General features: G+C 40.5%; 1 protein-coding gene across 3 annotated transcripts in view; it reads right to left on the reverse strand.

The window, feature by feature from the left end:
• Positions 1-248: 248 nt before the first annotated feature.
• KCNB2 (potassium voltage-gated channel subfamily B member 2) overlaps positions 249-19,858 on the reverse strand; it is a 352,558-nt gene continuing 332,948 nt past the window's right edge. For all 3 annotated transcript variants that reach the window (XM_019725972.3, XM_019725979.3, XM_088799370.1), the window contains one exon: positions 249-11,350. In XM_019725972.3, the coding sequence (XP_019581531.3) occupies positions 9,191-11,350 (2,160 nt within the window). In that variant the 3' untranslated portion in view covers positions 249-9,190. The remainder of the gene's footprint in view (positions 11,351-19,858) is intronic.

A 19,858-nucleotide genomic window follows, 5' to 3' on the forward strand; every position in this document is an offset into this window, starting at 1 on the left:
AAATTTGGTTGTGAATTGCTTTATGAAATATATCCTTAGGTTTATTCTGTTTCCCCGAAAATAAGACCGAACCGCTGCACAAACAGCTCTAATGTGTCCTTTGGAGCAAAAATTAATATAAGACCTGGTATTGTATTATATTATTATATTATATTATATTATATTATATTATATTATATTATATTATATTATATTATATTATATTATATTATATTATGTTATATTAAAGACCCAGTCTTATATTATAATAAAATAAGACCAGGTCTTGTATTAATTTTTGCTCCAAAAGACGCATTAGAGCTGATTGTCCAACTAGGTCTTATTTTTGGGGAAACACGGTACAAATATTTAAAACATAAAGTTGGAACAGTATGTTGAATATTGACATAATGACTAAGTATGTTTAATTTTGTGGTAATAAGGATGGCGTAAAAGACTCTCCAAATAGATAACACATCTAAAATCTTACTAATTGTAGGAAGCTGATGTTTTGCTAGAAGAAATAGACATTTGTTTATTAAACATTAAAAATATATAAGCATTTTTCTATATAAACATTAGGTAAACAAACAAACAAAAAACCCCTGCATTGCTTGAGTTTTTATAGCGTGTTATCTGTCCGAATAATGTCAGTCTCTTTTTAAAGCCACATGAGGTGAAGATACATATACATATAATTTATCAAATACAATGCTCTCTATTTTAAGGTAACAGTGAGTGAACACCTACATTTATACTCACACACACATTTAGAATTTTGACTGTTTGGGAAGCCACAGAAAAATTTTAGAAGACTAAATAATTAGCTCACAAATATGAGTTGAATGATTTCTTTTGGAATACTTTTAAAAAGAAAAAAATACTTCTTATTTGCCAAGTATTATGCTAGGTGCTTTACTATGTATCACCTCATTTCATTTAGAAGAGTCTTTTAAAAAAACACTCATTTATAGTAAAACGAGAAAATTAATTTCAAATGACCACCTAAAGATATTTTTACTTGAAAGAATGTAAAAAAAAAAAAAATCCTAATCCAGGTACGAATTATTTCTAATTGTATGTACAACAAAGTATAATTTTTCAATATGGCCTCTCCACCCCGCATACCTTTTGCTCAAGTTTTATTTAAATCGCTATTACAGTTTTGGCCAAGAACCGTATAAAAATTACTAGGGTAACAGCAGTTTTACTTGATCAAAATGTTTGTTACCATTGAATATTACTGATGGTTCACTTGCTCGTGTCCTTGCTTTGATACCTGAAGCACTGGAATCAAGCAGACCCTCGGACAGGATTGATGGTGGCTACTGCAGACAGGAGAGGAAGGAAAAATAGGGGTGGGTAGGAGCTGAGATTTGATCTACAGCATCTGTTTCCAAACCAGGATGGCGAAACTTGAAAAGAAGGTGGAAAGGAGTGAGAAGGTAAGGTCACTTCCACAAATGGTTTCCATGGTACCCACGGCACAGTAGGTAACGTTAATAAGTTATCTAATGATTTTGCTCTATAAACACGTTTGCCCACTTATCCTCACTTCTTCAAACAAAGCAAAGCAAGCAGACACAGGAGCAACAATATATAACAGAAACACTTTCAGATTGAAGGCAAGGTGGGAAGAGCAGTCATTATGCAGTTAAATGTAAGGTTATTAAAAATACCTCAATGTGCTAATGGTACCTTATATTTGCTTAATAAACCTTTTTAATACATTCACTATTGAATTTTTAATGGTTTAATATCATACCTCTTTAAAATTGCATAAGTTTGAAACTTGGCTATTGTATGACAAATCTAGTGTTTTATAACTTGCAGGTTTTTCTTTCTTTCTTTTCTCTCTCTCTCTCTCTCTCTCTCTCTCTCTCTCTCTCTCTCTCTTTCTCTCTCTCTCCTTTCTTTCTTTCTTGCTTTCTTTGGCTTTGTAGGAGGAGCTTGCCAGTTTTTTAATGAGATTTTAATAGTATATACATGTTTGTTAATTCTGGCAGTAGTATTTTGTTGGATAAGTAATTTAGGTAATATTAGTACATATTACTTTCTGTATATCTGTTTTCTTTACAAAAATCCTCCTAATTTCAATTAAACATTATGACATAAGTATAATTTGCAGGTTAAAATCAGAGCCTAACTCATGCTGTAACTATGAATGTAAGAAGCAGCATCTTGGTTTAAAGATGGCAGAAACCGGGCTGTAATAGAATTTCTGGCCAGCACCCACAGATGTCTCTTGGGAGGTTAGCGACCGTCTTTTTCTTTTTTTTTCCACCAGGGTCAATTCAGGGACATTTCAGGTTCTACTTGTAATCGTCAGGTAGACTGGAGACTATGGGTTTTGGAGTTAATCACCCCAATAGCTTTGTTTTCAACAGGTCTGTGATTCTTAAAAGAAAAAAAAATCAGTATTTTGAGTTTTCTTCTAGCTTTCTGCTAATAGTAGAAAGTAACATATACCGTGTTTCTAGAGTACAGACTAGGGGACTGTTAAATACTGAGCTAAACTTGTGATTTTGTTTTGATGGAATCAGCAGGTAAGAATATTCTGAAAATTGCTACACAGAGGGTAGCAACAGTTTTATCATATATTTTGGAGTAAGAAAAAGAAAACTGAGAAATGACCACTGGAAACAATGTCTAGGATGCACTTGTGATTCTGGCTCCATGTCCTCATGACGGAAGGTGGAAAATGGTAGAGAACTTTTAAGTTCTTGTTTCCGATTCCTGCAAATAAAGAATTCCACTTTCTCTCAGACTGACCACTAGAGGGTCCTCAACATGGTCATAAAAAGCGGGATGGCGGGGGCTCCTGACATTCTGAATCTGGGCGTTGGCCTCTTGATTGTTGCCACTATTCTGTGTCTGTTTCCCTGAGTCTTGATTTTGAAAGTCTATTCTTATTGTCCTGTGTGCCATCTCAAATCCTTTTGTTTGAAAGAGAGCAAAAATAACGAAAAGCCACACTACTCGGCCACATCGTTTGCCTGCATTGCCCACGGTGGATGGGAGACAAACTACATCGCTCAGATTGGCATTAAGCGTTCATCAGAACAGTAGGTTATGACGGCTTGTCACAGCATACAGGCTAGGATTTTAAAAAAATCAAACAAAAACAGTTATAGGAATATAAAAACGATTATTTTCAACATCATTTTTGCTAGAATATTTCCTTTGGCTGAAGTGGGCAATCTCTACATTGAAATAAATGTTCACTAGATTCTAGACAGCTACTGTAATTTTAAGCATGGATGTTTAGCAAGCTTATGTGGTAGTCATTCAGATTCTAAATTAGGAATGAAAATAAATCACTTGTGTCTGAGGATGAAAAATAGTGGATTATAGAAATTCTCAGACAACAAACTTAAAAATAGTGTCATACTATTTCCAGCTCACTCTGTAGAATTGCATTTTACTTTGTAATATAATCTCTTTTATTATGAAATTAATTACTTCTGCTAGAATGTAAAATTGAGGAAATGAACTGTACATAAATTAATTTCTGGCACTTGGTAGACAGTAAATGTTTGTTGAATGAAATATTTTATCACAGCAATCTTGAAGTATTTGTTAGATGATAAAAAATAATTTCTTCAGGAAAGAAATTAAAGTTGGAATTGTGGTCTCAACTGTAAATTTCATGTCAATAAAAAGTATTTAGTCTAAATGTTAAACGAGTAGATACATATACCTAATATTTATCTGCTTAACAACATGTTTAATTTACTTACATATTTTTTAGTCTTTCTTCCCTTTTTTTTGGTATTTATATCCTTTGCTGCCCCTGGATTGTCTTATTATTAAAGAGATCCCCCCCTTATTTATATGTATATTTAAAGGTTAAAACCCTTTTAGACTTAATAAGGAAGAGATTATGCATTAATGACAATGGTAAACAAAGATTTATGCAATTAAGTCAGACTGTTTTCAAAAGGCAAGTAGTTGAAATGGTTACTGAAACCACTAAAAGATAGCATTATATTACAATAAGCACTAACTTTAATAATATAAAATGTTCACCAAGATTCTGGAGGTGGGATCTTTCCTCTTTCTTATTAATGATGGACCTTAGAATGTTCCCATTTTTTTTTGTTTTTCTTAGATTTTGTAGAGTCTTCCTCCCTTCCTCCCTTCCTCCCTCTCTCCCTCCTTCCCTCCCTTCTCTCTCTCTCTTCCAGTTCTACTTGGGTGAGGACCATGGAAATGGAAAACTAACCAATATATTTTCAAATTCACACGGACCTAGTGAATAAATCCTTTGAGTTAAGCTAAATAAATTTTGGATACCGAATTTTAAATATCTTCCATTTAGAAATTCAGAGGATTAAACAGAAATTAGTGATCCATTGCTAAAATGTTGCCTATGGACAACAGAAAGTAAGAAAAAAAACCATTAAAATGCATTGTTTTTAACCACATAACCATCAACACACTATTAAAATATAAAGTTTGTTATAAATTTTCACTGGTATTAAATTTCGCTCTAGTTATTACTTATAGACTATTACCAGCTATTTGACAAGCAACATATCTTAATTGAAAAAAATTTCAATTTATCAGATAATAACGAAAGACAACACATAACCTCACTCAATCAGACTAACAATTTGTGATCTCAAACATAAATCTAAACTGTGTTTCAAAAATATTTATGGATCAGAGTTCCTTATATACCATCCATCCTTTTCTTAGGAAAATAGCCCGTTGGAAAAGCATTTCACTTATTCCTGTCATATGCTTCCCTGGCTTGATAATTGAATGATTTTTCTATACTCAGAAGAGACATCTTTCAGTAACCGGAACTGATCCTTAGGCTGGTTTTAAGTGGGCCAGGCAGTAAGGTCCATGACACTGGGTTTGTACCCTAGCACCAAGCTTAGTGCTTTCTATAGAATATAGGGGTGCTCACCTCCTATTTACTGAATGAATGAACAGCAAAATGACAACGAAATTCAATTACACAATATTTTGACTTGAGCGTAGTCTACTTGTTTTTGTTTCAGAAAATCCAGCGGCTCCCTTCAGCCCTCTGCCTCATGTGTGTGTCGCGTCACATCAGGAGTTACAAATTCTTCTCCTTAACCCATGGATGTGTATCTTATGACCAGAAATCTAAATCGGCAAACACGTATGTGCTAAAGATGCATTCCTCTTCAGCCATTACCATTTGGTCTGATCCACTGCTGCTTTAAACAAACTGCTTGACGATAAATGCCCCTCCAGTTTTATTTATGAAATTTCAGATATTAACAGAAAAAACAAAACCAAACCCTAACTAAACACACTGTGGTATATTGGAATGCCAGACTTGAAGTCAGATGACATAGATGAGGCCAGGTTCCACTATTTGTCAGTGACCTTTGTGAACGTGAACAAAACAGATACCAAAACCTCTCTGGTTCTCACTGATAAATAATCTAGTTCAGACGGCTGTTTTCAGTAGTAAGTGCAACAAGAGACTATAAAGTACTCCACATACATAAGGCGCTTTTATTTTTTCTATTCAAATTCCAAGAGAAAATAGTTGAATTATTGACTTTCCTCAGGCTGTGTCTACTTGAGAGTGAGACTGTTTTGCAAGGGAATTAGTGGAAATGAACTTGGCCCATATTCTCTGTGTTACCAAACCTAGTCATACCGTGTTTCCCCCAAAATAAGACCTCGCCAGACAATCAGCTCTAATGCTTTTTTTGGAGCAAAAAATTATAAGACCTAGTCTTGTTTTACAATAATATAAGACCGGGTCTTATGTAATATAATGTAATATAAGATCCGGTCTTATATTAATTTTTGCTCCAAAAGACGCATTAGAGCTGATTGTCCAGGTAGGTCTTATTTTCGGGGAAACATGGTATCAGGGTGGTGCTTGACCCAAATGGTTGCTTCGGAAGAGTTGTTTGTGCCAAAGTGGACAAATTTTTAGTGAAAACGTTTAAAGACTAATGAGTTCGATGCCAGGGAATCACAGGCCACTCTTTGTAATCCAACCCAAGACACTTAGCCACGCACCCATTTCACCCTTTTATGATTGATCTCAATCTTTGAGCGAAAACAATCTTGTGGCAGTTTGCACTGATTGTTAAAATAGCTAGACTAATCCAATTCACCATCATTTTGAGTTCATTCAGTCTTTTTTTTTTTTTTTTTTTTAGTTCATTCAGTCTTTACTCATTCACATGTGTCCCTGGTCACCGATGTAAGTACCAATGAGTACGCCCTCCCAACATCAGAAACCTTCAGTGCCCTTCAGGGAATTGTTCCTGCCATTCATACAGTGCTTCTCAAACTGGGGATACATTTTCCAGGGGGCAAAAGACGAGGTATTTGACGTCATAAGAGTATCAATTTTACTAGTTGATAAGTAATATAAAAACATTTCTTTTATGCTGAAACCTATGCTATGGAGCAAAATGCAGCTTTTACATGAATTGTTAATGGAAAACATAAGACTTTAAAAGAACTCCGTGCTTGGTACATTCCCAGACCATTCCAGGCATTCACATTCATTGACCAGGTTTAGGAAGCCTGCACACGTGCATTCTGGGAGCCCTTAGGTCCCTAACTGCCTTTCTATAAACACTGAAGTCAAAGTGTTTTTTAGAGGAGCAGTTTTCTTTTTCCTAGCTGAAGATTTTTGGCTCAGATGGGCTACAAACTGAAGATTGAGCTTTCTATTCAGATATTCTTGAAAATTCTTTAAAACTTATATTCAAGGGGCAAAAGTTTTCAAGAAGAACGCTCTTCCGTAAGGGAATATCTAGGATTCATTGTCTAAGATTTCTAATATTAAGCATTCTGGAGCAGGGTTCTCAGAAGAAAGCCTAATGGACATAATGAAAGGTGGGCATTAGTGAATTGTCAGCGCAATAAGAAAAGTCCACTTGTACAGATAGATCAATTAAAAAAAATTGAGATTCAACGATATGGAGACATTAGAAAATAATTGCTTCATGAGACCATGATGTAAAGAAAATGATTTTCATAACTTACTTGCTATTCATCTAACAGCAGATATACCTGTTTGACTTGAAAAACTATATATAGAAAATTCACATGCTCTAGATTTACAAAAACTGGTCCACATTTCGTTTTAGACACTGAAATAAATATGAGCAATGTAAATATATGAGTAATGTAAATATCAGCGATAATGAACATAAACTCTTAACGGTTATGTTTTGAAACAAATGTGAAAACCATTCAGACATTCTAAGCACGGTGAAAAAGAGATATTTAAAATTACTTTTAGCATTGGGGCTGCCTGAATTTCAACTAAGATCAAGACTTGTTTTCTTATCTGAGATATAATGACCAGATTCTGTTAATAAAGAAATGTTGTTCCTTAAGTTAACTTGATTCTAAATATTTGGGTTGTCTTTTTCCAGTGTTATTTTTTATTTATTTAAAAGATAGCATAATATTTAGAATTTTCTTCTCTATAAATAAAAAGTTGTGCTTTGAATTTGGCCCAGAATTTTCCCTACTATTTCCCGGACACACACACACACACACACACACACACACACACACACACACTCACACACACACACAACGCATTATGCTGAGGCAAAACTTGGACATTCCTGAGAGACCAAGGACTCATATTAATTTGAAGGCTTCAGGGAGCTGAGAAATAACTTTCTCTTGGTTTTTGTTGGGGCCAAACAGAGACTCAGAGAGGTTTTCGAGGCTCGTCCCAGATCGCACAACTGATAGTTGCCTCTCTGGAGCCAGCACCTTGATTTCCTGTGAAGCAAAGTAGATTCAAAGGACCTGGGTTCTAGCACAGACCTTACTAGTAGGGCAACCACCAGCGGAGTGCCCTAACTTCTCTGGGTTTCACTGTTTTCCGTAGAAAATTCTGGAAGTGGTTGCAACTAGGGTAGTCCTGACCTTGCAAATGTGAGGGGATGTTTCCAGTTGCTGCAATTACTGGAGGGTGCTGCTGGCATCTGTGGCCCTCCCAAAATGGCAGTGTCCCCTCCCCACATTGGGAAATACCACAAGATCCATTACCACATCTGGGTGCTTTTTATGGTAATTCATTTCCAAACTGAACTCTATCTATGAGGGGGTGTGGCAGTCTCAATTAAATAGCTCTGCTTTTACTTTGTTAAAAGTCACTTTTTGGAATTCCCATTTCCGCATGCATTATCTGTATTTTATCTTCAGACCTTTAGATAGGGTTATGTCGGATACAAGTGGAAAATACAGGCGTCTTTCGATAACCAACATACAATAAAAAAAGAACCAAAACAACAAAAACACCAAAACTCATTTCCAAATGTGGAGTGCCACTAAAACAAAAGTTTAGCTGTATGCTATAACCCTTGAAACATTTTTCAGATTTTTTCAAAAATGCATTTCTGTAATGGTCTGTGGCATGATATATACGTGATTGGCAACATTTCAACCTTCAATTCCAAATTTTTGGATATCTGGTCATTAAACCTTGCCTAGTTTCATGATTTGTAACGTAAAACCACAAATGCCGTAACCAAGCAGAAGCCAAAAAGAAAAATGCGCCCTAGGAATTCTACCACAAATAAATAGAAAATACTGTATTCCTTGAAACAAATGTACTTAGAACAGCTTTAGAATCCAAAGCAAGATATGTGAGATGGTTTAGGAAGAGGTTGCAATTTTGCAACAAGAAGTCTGTGCAATTCCTCCAGGCAGTAGCTGTGAAGGAAGAACCTGGGTGTTAGAAAACAGGTTTCCACTGGGTTCATGAGACCTTTGCATCCCTGGCCTCATTATGTACAAAGGGAGGCATTTTGCCAGCTCAGAGCATCTTGCTCCTCGCAATTATGAATGCGTGCAATGACATTTCATCCTTTCATGTACAAATTCTAAAATTCGTTGTAACCGAAACGTTGAAAATCTGCCTACAATTTGAAATGAAAGGATAAAAAATGTCAGACATTGCCGAATACTGTTTCCTGACAGCTTGCTTTATTTGTTCACTGTTCTTCAGTCATTTTTTGTTTGTTTGTTACAAAATGCAGTCTTGACTCTTTATTTAAACAGTCCTTAAAGGAAACTGCTCATGCCATGCAAAAATAACATTTTATGCACTTTTTGGGGGGCGGGGGGCGGGGGAGGGAGCTTCCCACTTTTTAGTTCACAGGCATTATTAACCGCATGTTTAAGAAACAAGTTCTTTTTTTAATTTTATTATTATTATTGCTTTTCTAACTAGTCACATGCTGGTTTCACGTGTGGGACAGTGACCTGTGTCTCCTGGGTTGGAATGAATTTCTGGGGCAAACAAGTGGTTTTCCATCTTGTACCCTTCTTGACTACTGTCCTTTTTCCCTTCGGCCACAGCATGGTAAGGGTCTTGCCTACAGTTGTGACTTGTGTCCTGGGGTGGGGAAGAGCCCACACAGCCTTCTTCTCTTAAAGGGTCTCTTCCATCACTAGACTTCTCTGCCACGCAATTTGGGCTGGAGTCTGCCCGCGTGTCCTGCCTCGCCCCGTGCAGCTCTAAGAAGTCATAGTCTTCGCCAGTGTCTAGCTCAGTGAAGCTCCGCCTCTCTCTTGATGAGAAAGGAAAGAGTTTCTGCTTGGGAAACCGAGGGGTCAGCCCTTTGGAAGGTCCCTGACAAGGTGTGGAAACCTCCGCGCCCAGCAAGGGTCTGTCCCCCTGCGGGGGGTTTTCTTCCAGCAGGATGGTACTGATGAGCGGCGGCGGGGTGGCGAGCGAAAAGTCCGCGGAGGTGACCGGCAGCGGCCTGGCCGTGCTGGGCGGCGTCTGCGGGGCGCTGCCCCTGTTTTCCTTGAAGTTCACTTTGAGCGACCTGGATTTCAGCGGGTTGCTGCCCTTCAGCGAGCTCTTGGGGCTCTCGGAGGTGCCCTCGGACTGCGCCGGGCCGTGGAACCCACTCTGGGACCCGCTGGAGTCGCGGTTCCCAGTTCCATCGGCGGGAGCGTATTCCAGGGGGGCCTCCCGGGCCACAGGCCCTTTCTCTCTGGTGAGCGTTAGGAAAGGGGGGCCCCTGGCTCTTGGATGCTCCTCTGTCCCGGTGAGATCCGGTGGGAACTTCATCTGCAAGTGAGACGCGGAGGGGGGCGGCAGGGGCGACCGGTCCGTCTCGGTGAAGTCGGTGGCGCAGCTGGTGAAGCTGTCAATGCTGGACGTGCTTTTCATGTCCACGATGCCCTCGGTGTGCCCCGCGGCCAGCTGCTGCTGCGGGCACACCATTTCCTCCATTTCGATCTCTTCTTCGCAGGCGGAGGGCGGCTCCGGCGGCTCCGGGCCGGCCGGGTTGGCGTGCGCGCGCGGCTGCGCCTTGGTGATCTCGTTGTACAGCCTCTCGAGTTTCTGCGCGCTCAGGTGCTGCGGGCTGGACGAGGACGTGTTGTTGAGCTGCTCGTGGGAGTCCTTCTGGCTGACCTCCTGGTACTTGTTCTCGTAAGACTTGTTGGAGCTCGTCTCGGACAGCGCCTTCCGGGCCCACTTCCACCGGCTGGGCGACAGGTGACTGTCGTCCGCGGAGTCCTTGGTGTTGGCGGGCTCTCCTGCCTTCTCCACAGCCACGTCGATCAGCTCCATACTGCGAGCGAAGGCGTCTTTCAGGTTCATGGAAACGATGCTTCCGTTCCTTTTGGCCCTCTCAAGAGCCTCTCGCCTTTTAATCGCCTTCTCCTGGCGTTTCTGCTCCTTGTAAAACTCAGAAAAGTTATTCACGATGATGGGGATGGGCAGGGCAATCACGAGAACCCCGGCGATGCAGCAGAGGCCTCCCACGATTTTCCCGAGCAGCGTCTTGGGGTAGATGTCCCCGTAGCCTACTGTGGTCATGGTGATGGTGGCCCACCAAAACGAGGCCGGGATGCTGGTGAACTTCGTAGCGTCCTCGTCCTTCTCGGCAAAAAACACCAGGCTGGAAAATATCATGATGCCCATGGCCAAAAACAGTATCAACAAGCCCAGCTCGTTGTAACTGCGCCGGAGGGTGAACCCCAGAGACTGCAGGCCCGTGGAGTGCCTGGCGAGCTTCAGGATGCGGAGAATCCTCATGATGCGGAAGATCTGGACCACGCGCCGCACGTTCTGGAACTGCAGCACGCTCTTGTTGGACTCGGTGAGGAAGATGGTGACGTAATAGGGCAGGATGGCCAGCAAGTCGATGACGTTGAGCGGGCCTTTGAAGAACTTCCATTTGTTTGGTGAGGACAGGAAGCGGAGAAGGTACTCCATGGTAAACCACGCGATGCACACGGCCTCCACGTGTGCCAGCTGGGGGTTGTCGTTGGCTTGCCCGAACTCATCCGTTTCCTGCAGCTCCGGGAGGGTGTTGAGAGACAGGGCGATGGTGGACAGCACGATGAACAGGATGGACACGATGGCCAAGATCTGGAAAAGAGAAGAAAGCCCGAGTGAGCAAACCCTCTTGGTTGCTTGGAGACATATGGATTCACTGTCCTTTAAAGGATGGCTCACAGATGTTCCAGGAAGGAAACTTGACAACCCCAAAGTCCCCAACGCATACAAAGACATTCACTTTTTACAAGTTCGTTGCACTTAGAAGCCTAATGTAGTTGCACTTAGAAGCCTGGGGCCTAAGCAATTGGCAAAGGATCCATGCTTCCCCTCCTCACCCGTTGGTCGCAGGCACATTTGTAGGAGGCACCACCACCTGGAGTAGTTGCAGGGGAGTCGTCATCTCTACTCCTAGTTATGGGTAGGTTTCCTCTTGTAACCACCTGGTTTGTGTTTCCATAAGTGAATCACCATACATGCTACATAAGCGAGAAGGAATCCATGATGTCTAGAAGTTTTATTCTACCTCTAAAAACACGAATGCAGACCCACGCGTGGAGAGATAACATGGCGCTCAGTTACAACAGTGCTTCTTACAGAACAAATACTATTTCTGCCGTAAGCACCGATGGCGGGACTGAGTCCGGGGAGCCTGCATCCTGGGATGTGGGGACCTCTGGCCAGCCTCACACGGGGAAGGAAGGTGATGTGCCACCTATAGTCAACCAAGGGAGGTTTCGTAAAGAAGAGCTTGAAGACTGTCCATGGTGATCCTGGTGTAGGGCAGACATTTCAGGCGGAGAATAGCGGCCTGATGTCAGATGTGGATAGAAGGGAAAGGATTCAATATGAAGGAAGACGAGGGTGAAGTGACTGGATTTTAGAGTCAGACATTCTGAGCTCTGAGTCTGACTTTATTGCGTACTGTGTGATCTTGGAGGAGTTACTTAACCTCTCTGTGTCTGAGTTGACAAATCTGTCGAATGAAGACAACAATCACCATTATTTCATGGTTGTTGTGAGCATTACATGGCTCACAGACATGCTAAATACATGAAAGGTACTTCTATTATGAGAGGTTGAAATGAACAGGACTTTGGTCTTGAAAGATGAAAGTCAAGAACAGGTATGTGGGAAACCTGTATAACAGGTAAGATATAGACAGCCCACGTCCATATCTCCTCATCGTAACCCAGAGTTCCAGGTTAATAAGGCAAAACATGAAGATTAAGGTTGGAGGGCAGTGGAAGGAAGCACTTCTTTACTCAGTAAACACTGTGCATCTGAAGGGCACAATTCTTGGAGAAGTAGGAAACCTGAAACCTCTTACCTACGTTAGGTCTGGCTGGCTTCTTCTGACCTTTGTCAGTGACCATGGCAGGTGTCACTGGTCTGAGTTATTATTTGTAGCACTGTGAAAAATATCCTGATAGGGACTTTAATTCGAAGATTCAGCATCAAGTACACATTTCAAAATACAATGATGAAACATCTTCAGGCCACACAGTTCTGTAAACATCAGGCTATGAAAAATTAGTTTATCTCTAACTGACATCAGGACTTCTGAACACCTTCTCTCTTGTTCTTTCTCCTTCTCCTCTTTATCCTGAGTTTCTCTGTTTCTGGGTTATTCTTCTTACCCTTTCTCTCTTCTCCTCTTAGGCCTCCTTTATACCTTTCATTGTTTTTCCTTCCAGTTCTCCTTTCTTCTTAAATTGCTATAAAGTAAAACCATGGTATAATGTATTTCAGAATGTGTTGCAGATATTAAATAAAGATCTATGGTTCCTTAACTTAAAGGACAGCATTTAATTACTAGTTGTTTCATTTTTTTTTTTCCTTAAAGCAAAGTACTTTTGACTTGAGTACACTTCAAAATTTCCTTTAAAAATGTGGATCAATGAATCACAATGAAGGTTCTCTTCACCTACTCTAAGAGATTGTGAAAGCTAAAGTTAGAAATCCCCTCAAGAAGGTTTAGGTAAACCCATGGATAATGGATTCAGAGGGTTGATTAAGGGCAAGTTGGGAATGCTCACTGTGAATCTCTACCCACAGAGGTCAATGGCAAGGTCAGTGACATTTACAATATTCTGTCACTAAAATATTCCTTAGGAAGCATTGGTCAGATCCCATCCTCTCTTAAGCTCTTACTGTAAGGAATTACATCCCTCTCTATTTTCTAGGAGGCCACACTGTAGCTAACATACCTGTGGGCATTTTAAGTACTGGGATTGTTGCCATCATTCTTGCATTGATAACCATATTCTAGATTTTTCCATATCTTCTTATCTGTTCACCTGCCTATTTTGGATGCATTTTACTGATCCATCGAAGAGCAAGGAGAAAAGCAGAAATACAAATGGAACCGTTCTATTATCTTCCAGCCTTCTGGACAAAGAATGAAGTGGAACGTCCAAGGCAGACCTTCAGTTTTCCATGATTCTTCAATGACAGATAGATTGTTGGTCATTTTACTTTGGTAGCTCATTTGGGGAAATAATGAAACATTGCATTATGAATGCAGTCTATGGTCCAGTTGATGGCAGCTTAACAAATATGGCTATTTTTAACACCTGAAAACTTAGGTGTTAACTTTGGAGCACGTCCTTGAGGAAAGAGTTACTAAAGAAAAACTCAAGTCCTTAGGGACCCTACATTCATGTTCAAGAAGCCATAAGGTATGGAAGTGTGTTACTTTCTGTCTCATGTTCAAATTCAAGCTGTCAAAACCCATTTGCTCTCAATGTAAATAAATGGCTTATTTTAACTGTCTTGTGAAGCTTGGCGTTCTCCCAGAAAGATAACCCTCTAGACAGAATATTCAATATATACCAAGGATGATGTGTGATGCAATAAGCCAAATGCAAGTTTATTGTCTTATTGTAGTTTTTTTTTTTTAACACAATAAATATAACAAATGTGCAATTTTGCTCAAAGCTACAGGATAAACTTCTAAACATGGAAATTTGCTTTAGTACAGTAAACCCTTACGGCATTTAGGTATTGCTTTGTTTATTATAACTATGCACAAGTTAGGTTTTTGATCATTTCACCTCCAATGGCTGGCCTCCAAAACTGGCTTTCTCTCAGCTCTAGCAAATAGACTTATGTTTGTACATGGCAAATGAGGCAGAAATTCCTAACAATTATCTTCGTGATACTGGTCAACTCCCTTGGTGAGCTGGATTATATCATCTCCAAGGTTCCTTTCACCTCTAACATTTGGTGATTCTCTTTTCTAAACTAAAACATTTTGCTAATTCCAGTCATGTCTGCAAACCAAACCCAGGACAAGTCACAACTGGTCCTGTTATTTTGGTCGAACTGCCAAAATACAATTTTGTTGCTTAAGAAACAAAAAATTCAAATGAGAAGGCTTTGAAAAATATATCACTCTAGGTTCCCCGCATTTAGTTACTGGAAAGAGACATTCTTTCTGGATAAAACTTTTCTTCCCTTTTGAATTCCTTAGTAATGATTTTAATTCTTCATGTGGATACAGACATTTATGGATGACATGGGGTTAAGAACAGGGCCCTAAAACTTGTAATAAAAGTTGGTTGCATTGATTTCTGTTGGTGAGAGGAAATAAGGCAGCTGGAGGCTTGCCTCAATTTACCAACTCTTCGATTTTATTTCCTTTGGAGATAATGGGCGTTTTGTGGCAGAAAGAACACAGGACAAAGAATTAGAATGCATGGCTCCCCCCCCCCCCCCCACTGGCCACAGGAATGAGCCAGTCCGCTCTCCAGGCCTCAGTTTCTGCATCTGTAAAATGAGGTACCTCATACTTGCCCCAGAGGATTGTCAGGGATCCAACTAGATCCTGCACATGAAGCATCCTATACAATGGACAGTGGAATAAGTGTAAGGAAGGCTGGAAGTGCATCTGGAAGAGGCTTTGGCCGGCACTGGGAGGTAATAAAGAACACAAACTGTTTATCTCTCCCCCCCATTTAAATACGATTACAGACCTTCCGTGTTTCCCCGAAAATAAGGCCTACCCCAAAAATAAGCCCCAGTTAAGATCGTCAGCCAGATGGACACATTTAGTACGTTCTGATGATGTTCCAGAAGAAGATGACATGACTGTATTTGGATAAATGTAGATTGTTGTATATTAAAAAATAAGACATCCCTGAAAATATGCTCTAAGGCATCTTTTGGAGCAAAAATTAATATAAGACCTGGTCTTACTTTCGAGGAAACATGGTAGTTAATGTTCATATTTTAAACGCTTTCAAACACATTCTCTCACCTAAGCAGTGGTCTGCATGCCAAACCCAGCCAATTGTAGCTTATTTGCCTTAGGATGGAACCATCTAGTTCACCAATAGTTAAGAGGGGAACTGAGATTGGGTGGGGGTGGGCATGAAATGGGTGAGGGTGGTCGAAGGGTACAAATTTCCAGTTATACAATAAATAATTCCTGGGGATGTCATGTCCAGCAGGGTCACTATAGTTGATAATACTGTGTTATATGTTTGGAAGTGGCTAAGAGAGTAGATCTTAAAAATTCTCATCCCCCTAAAAAAATCATAACTATGTAAGGTGATGGATTTTAACCAAACTTACTGTGGTGATCGTTTCACAATAGAGACATGTATCAAATCATGATGTCATATACCTGAAACTAATACAATGTGACAAGTCAATTATATCTCAATAATAATAATAATAATAACAACAATAAAAGGCGGTTGGACTAAGTTTACTTCAGGTGAACTTGACTTGCCTTGAATCTTAAAATATGCAGAAAGTTTTTAGCTTGGGCTTCCCCAGTGATACTCTGCTTTATTTCACTGACATTCAACACTCCACAAAAACACATGGGAACGTCTGTGCCTTGCATTGAAGTACTTCCTCTCTCCCCTCTCCTCTAACCTCTCCTTCCTTCCTTCATACATATATGCTGACAGGTGGAAGTGAGTGAGTTACAAGCTCTTAACGGTATAGTACTACTTTGTCTCCTTAGTGGGATATAACACGTTAAAACAAAAACAAAAAACAACTTCTGATCAGCAATAGAAAATAACATGGGAAAACACGATAATATGCATTTTCAGGACAGAATCAACTTATTTAATTCAACAGGAGGGAAAAGTCCTGTGATAAGCATTATTAGAAACATGAATAATTGTCTACTTTCAGAAAAAGGACAAAGCACAACGTTGTTTCTGAGCCTAGAAACCAAAGGCGCGATCATGTGTCAAAGGAAGAACTGAGAAGTTGGTAAGAATATCATGATTTTCATCCACCCATCTTCTATTTCTAGCTCTTTCCCAGAAGACTACTGGATGCAGCAAACTAGAAAGGAAACCCTTTGATTTGCACCAAAGGAAGAACCATGTCTGACTACAGCTCTAGTTTCTCCTATTCTTTGAACACCCGAGATCTCCTCTAAGGCCGGTGGCCCTTGGTTGACCAGGAGCCCTTTCTTCTCTCAAATGTTCCGTTGGCCCTCCCAGGACAAAAGAGAGTGGAGCTTAAGTACTCTCAGCCGATTTGCGTAACATCACATATGCAAACAGTGAGCATTGCTGAGGCTTCTGTTGATTTTTAATTATTCTGGTCCTGTGGATACCAGGAACCCGGGAGTTCAATTCTCCCCGCTCCCATTTGTCGGCTGTTGGATGAGGGGTTTGAAAAGACTCAGTCATCCACACACAAGCTGATGTCTGACCTAAGCCCATATTATGCTTTTCATTTGGGGCGGGGTGGGGTGTGAGAAGCAACTCCGCTGCATACTATCAAATCCTTCTTTTGGTTTTTCACTCTCACATACAAAACCAGTTCTTTGAGAGGGGATTTTAGTTATCTTATGACTCAAGATAGTGTTTTGCTATTTTCTTGGTATCTCTTGAAATAAGCTTTGTTTCACTACCTATGATATATTTCTGCATTTTAAAAGGTTAGATTTTTAGGAAGCAAGTCAGTAGGTTGACGGCTGGTGAAGGGAACGTTCATATTATTTGTGGTGACTCTGCAATGAAATGAGCAACAGAGAGATGGAGGTGCCTTGAATTTTACACCCACTCAGATGACCAGGCAACCTCTTTGCCGGTAACTTGCTCTTCCAGAAGCCTTCAGAAGCCAGGGGGAAAATGCAGATTGGCCCAGCTTGCAGGGACATGAACCTCCCTGCCCCTGACAGTCCTTGAAGGGCAGGAACCATGGCTCTCATCTCTGCAGATTGCTCAGCCACCCTCCCAAGAAAGCGTGATGTAAGCATTTAGACTCTTTTTTCTTCAGTGTGTAAATGACAGGAGTTGGGGGAAGGACACAGGAAGAGAATGAGGGGTGTGCATCCTTTGAACAGAATTTCACTTAACTTGGTATCTAGACTGTAAAAAAATAATCATAGAACACTCAAGTTAGAAGAACCTTTGAAATACTCCAATTCTCACTTTATAGGTAAATAAATGGAGAACCAGTCTATCTAGTAGGTGCCTGGCAGGGGGAGGGGGTGGGCATAATATGGAACTTAGAGTTGAAAGGGCTGAGTTTGAATCCTGATTCTGATATACATCATTAGTTTTGTGACCTCGGGACACCACAGTTAGCTTTCTTGGGACTCAATATTCCTATATAGAAAATGTGAAAAATAAATTCTTGTTTTACTTATTTATATAACATTGTTTTGAGGACCGGGGTGATGAATTTCACACAGCAACTTGGCTAGGCTGTGGCGCCCAGTTGTGTGACCAAACACCAGTCTAGAAGCTGTTGTGAAGGTATTTTTTTTTTTTTTAGATGTAATTAACATTTAAATTAGACTTTCAGTGAAGCAAACCACCCTCCATAATATAGGGGAGTCTCATCGAACAGTTGAAGGTCTTAAGATTGAAGACTAGTTCCAGACAATTCTGCCTCAAGACGGCAACACGGAAACCCTCCCTGAGTTTCCCGTCTGCCTGGCCTGCTCTGTGGATTTCAGACTCAAGACTGCAACTCTTACCTGGATGTCTAGCCTGTCGTCTTGTCCGTGGGTTTCAGACTTGCCAGGCCTCACAATTGTGTGGGGCCAGTTCCTAAATATCTACGTAATCTATCATCTATTTATCTATCTGCATACACAACTATCTACCTATTATATATATGTGTATATATGTGTAATGCATATGTATTCTATTGGTTCTGTTTCTCTGGAGAATGCCAATATAAGAACAAATAAGGTAAAATACATGATAGCACTTTGCAAGTTGGAAAGTGCTAAACACTGTTAATTATTATACTTATTAGAGGATTTCCCAAGTCATATATTGATTCCTGTTGGGCCATAAGAAGAATCCAGTTCCTCATCCTGTGTGTGACTCCAACACCTAGATGGTCGCTGTTTCACCATCCTACAAGAGGGCGTATTCACGTGCAGGTATCGTTAGGAGGGTCTTAAGGACAGATGACTTCATTATTTGGTGCAAATTCATCGAGAAAAATTCCCTACATTGGACTTTTCTGAACGGCTGCCAACCTCCTAAGATGCCATCTCTTCCACTTAGCTGAGCAGAAGTGAACTCAGGGAAGGTGAGCAAAAGTAAAGTAAAGATCAACACATATTCCTTTCTAAAGCCATATATGAATCGTTAATTTATGCTAATTACATGCCATTGGGATCCATCTCCAATGTAGTGTGGGGAATCAGTAACTGATTCTGATTTTGAGACCCTTGTAAAGACTATTTCACTTTCACGTGTTTTTTAGCTAATTTTGCCTTCCTATACTCACTCACTCACTCACTCACTCACTCACTCACTCACTCACTCGTGGTGATTGAATTGGTGAATTTTCCCCTCCAGCCAGGCTGGGACCCTCACTGCTTCCTGGGCATGTCATCCCTTCCCCAGTCCCTACCCTTCCCCCACATCGTCCTTTATCTGCCCACATCCTGCCGCTTCCCAGGAAGCCCTTGTTGGCGTTCCAGATCACAGTGGCCTCTCTTCTCTGGACGCTCGTAGCCTTTATTTCCTGGTTTGACCAAAAGCCACTGACACTTCTTGCAGTCAGTCCAACTCATGTGGTCTCCCTTTGCAGCCTTGCCTGTACTCAGCTGCCTCCCTGTAGGATTGCCAGATGTAGGAAATAAAAATACAGATGCCCAGTTATATTTGAATTAATTTTTTAATGGGACATACCTATGCTAAAAAAAGTATTTGCTGTTTATATGAAATTCACTAGGCATTCAGTATTTGATCTGGCAGCCTTCTCTCCTTGGCTTTTGTTCCAGGGGACAATCCCTGCTCCAGCCCAGCTCCATCAGAGTCTCATCCTCCTGGAAATCTGAACTTTGAACTCAGAGATGTGGAGATCAGGAGTTGGTGGGATGAGGTCATACGTGCTCCAGAAGGAGGAGCAAAAAGTTCGCATCATGGGGAGTCTGTTTCTGCCCGAACAGTACCTTCCAATATGTTGTCTCACCATCTCCCCCTTTTTAGCTTAAGTTGGCCAGAGTTTTGATCAGATTCTATTCCATCCTTACAACCTTCTTATGTAATAATTTGACAATTTCATAGGAGATAGTTTTGTTTCTCAAAGTGGAGTCTAGCATTACGGAAGGCAATGACTAGTTCTTTGCGCTAGAATTTCTTACACTGCCTAACA

The sequence above is a fragment of the Rhinolophus sinicus genome, chromosome 7 (genome assembly GCF_057876585.1).
Source record: "Rhinolophus sinicus isolate RSI-liver-muscle chromosome 7, RSI-T2T, whole genome shotgun sequence".
In the NCBI taxonomy this organism is placed as follows: Eukaryota; Metazoa; Chordata; class Mammalia; order Chiroptera; family Rhinolophidae; genus Rhinolophus; species Rhinolophus sinicus.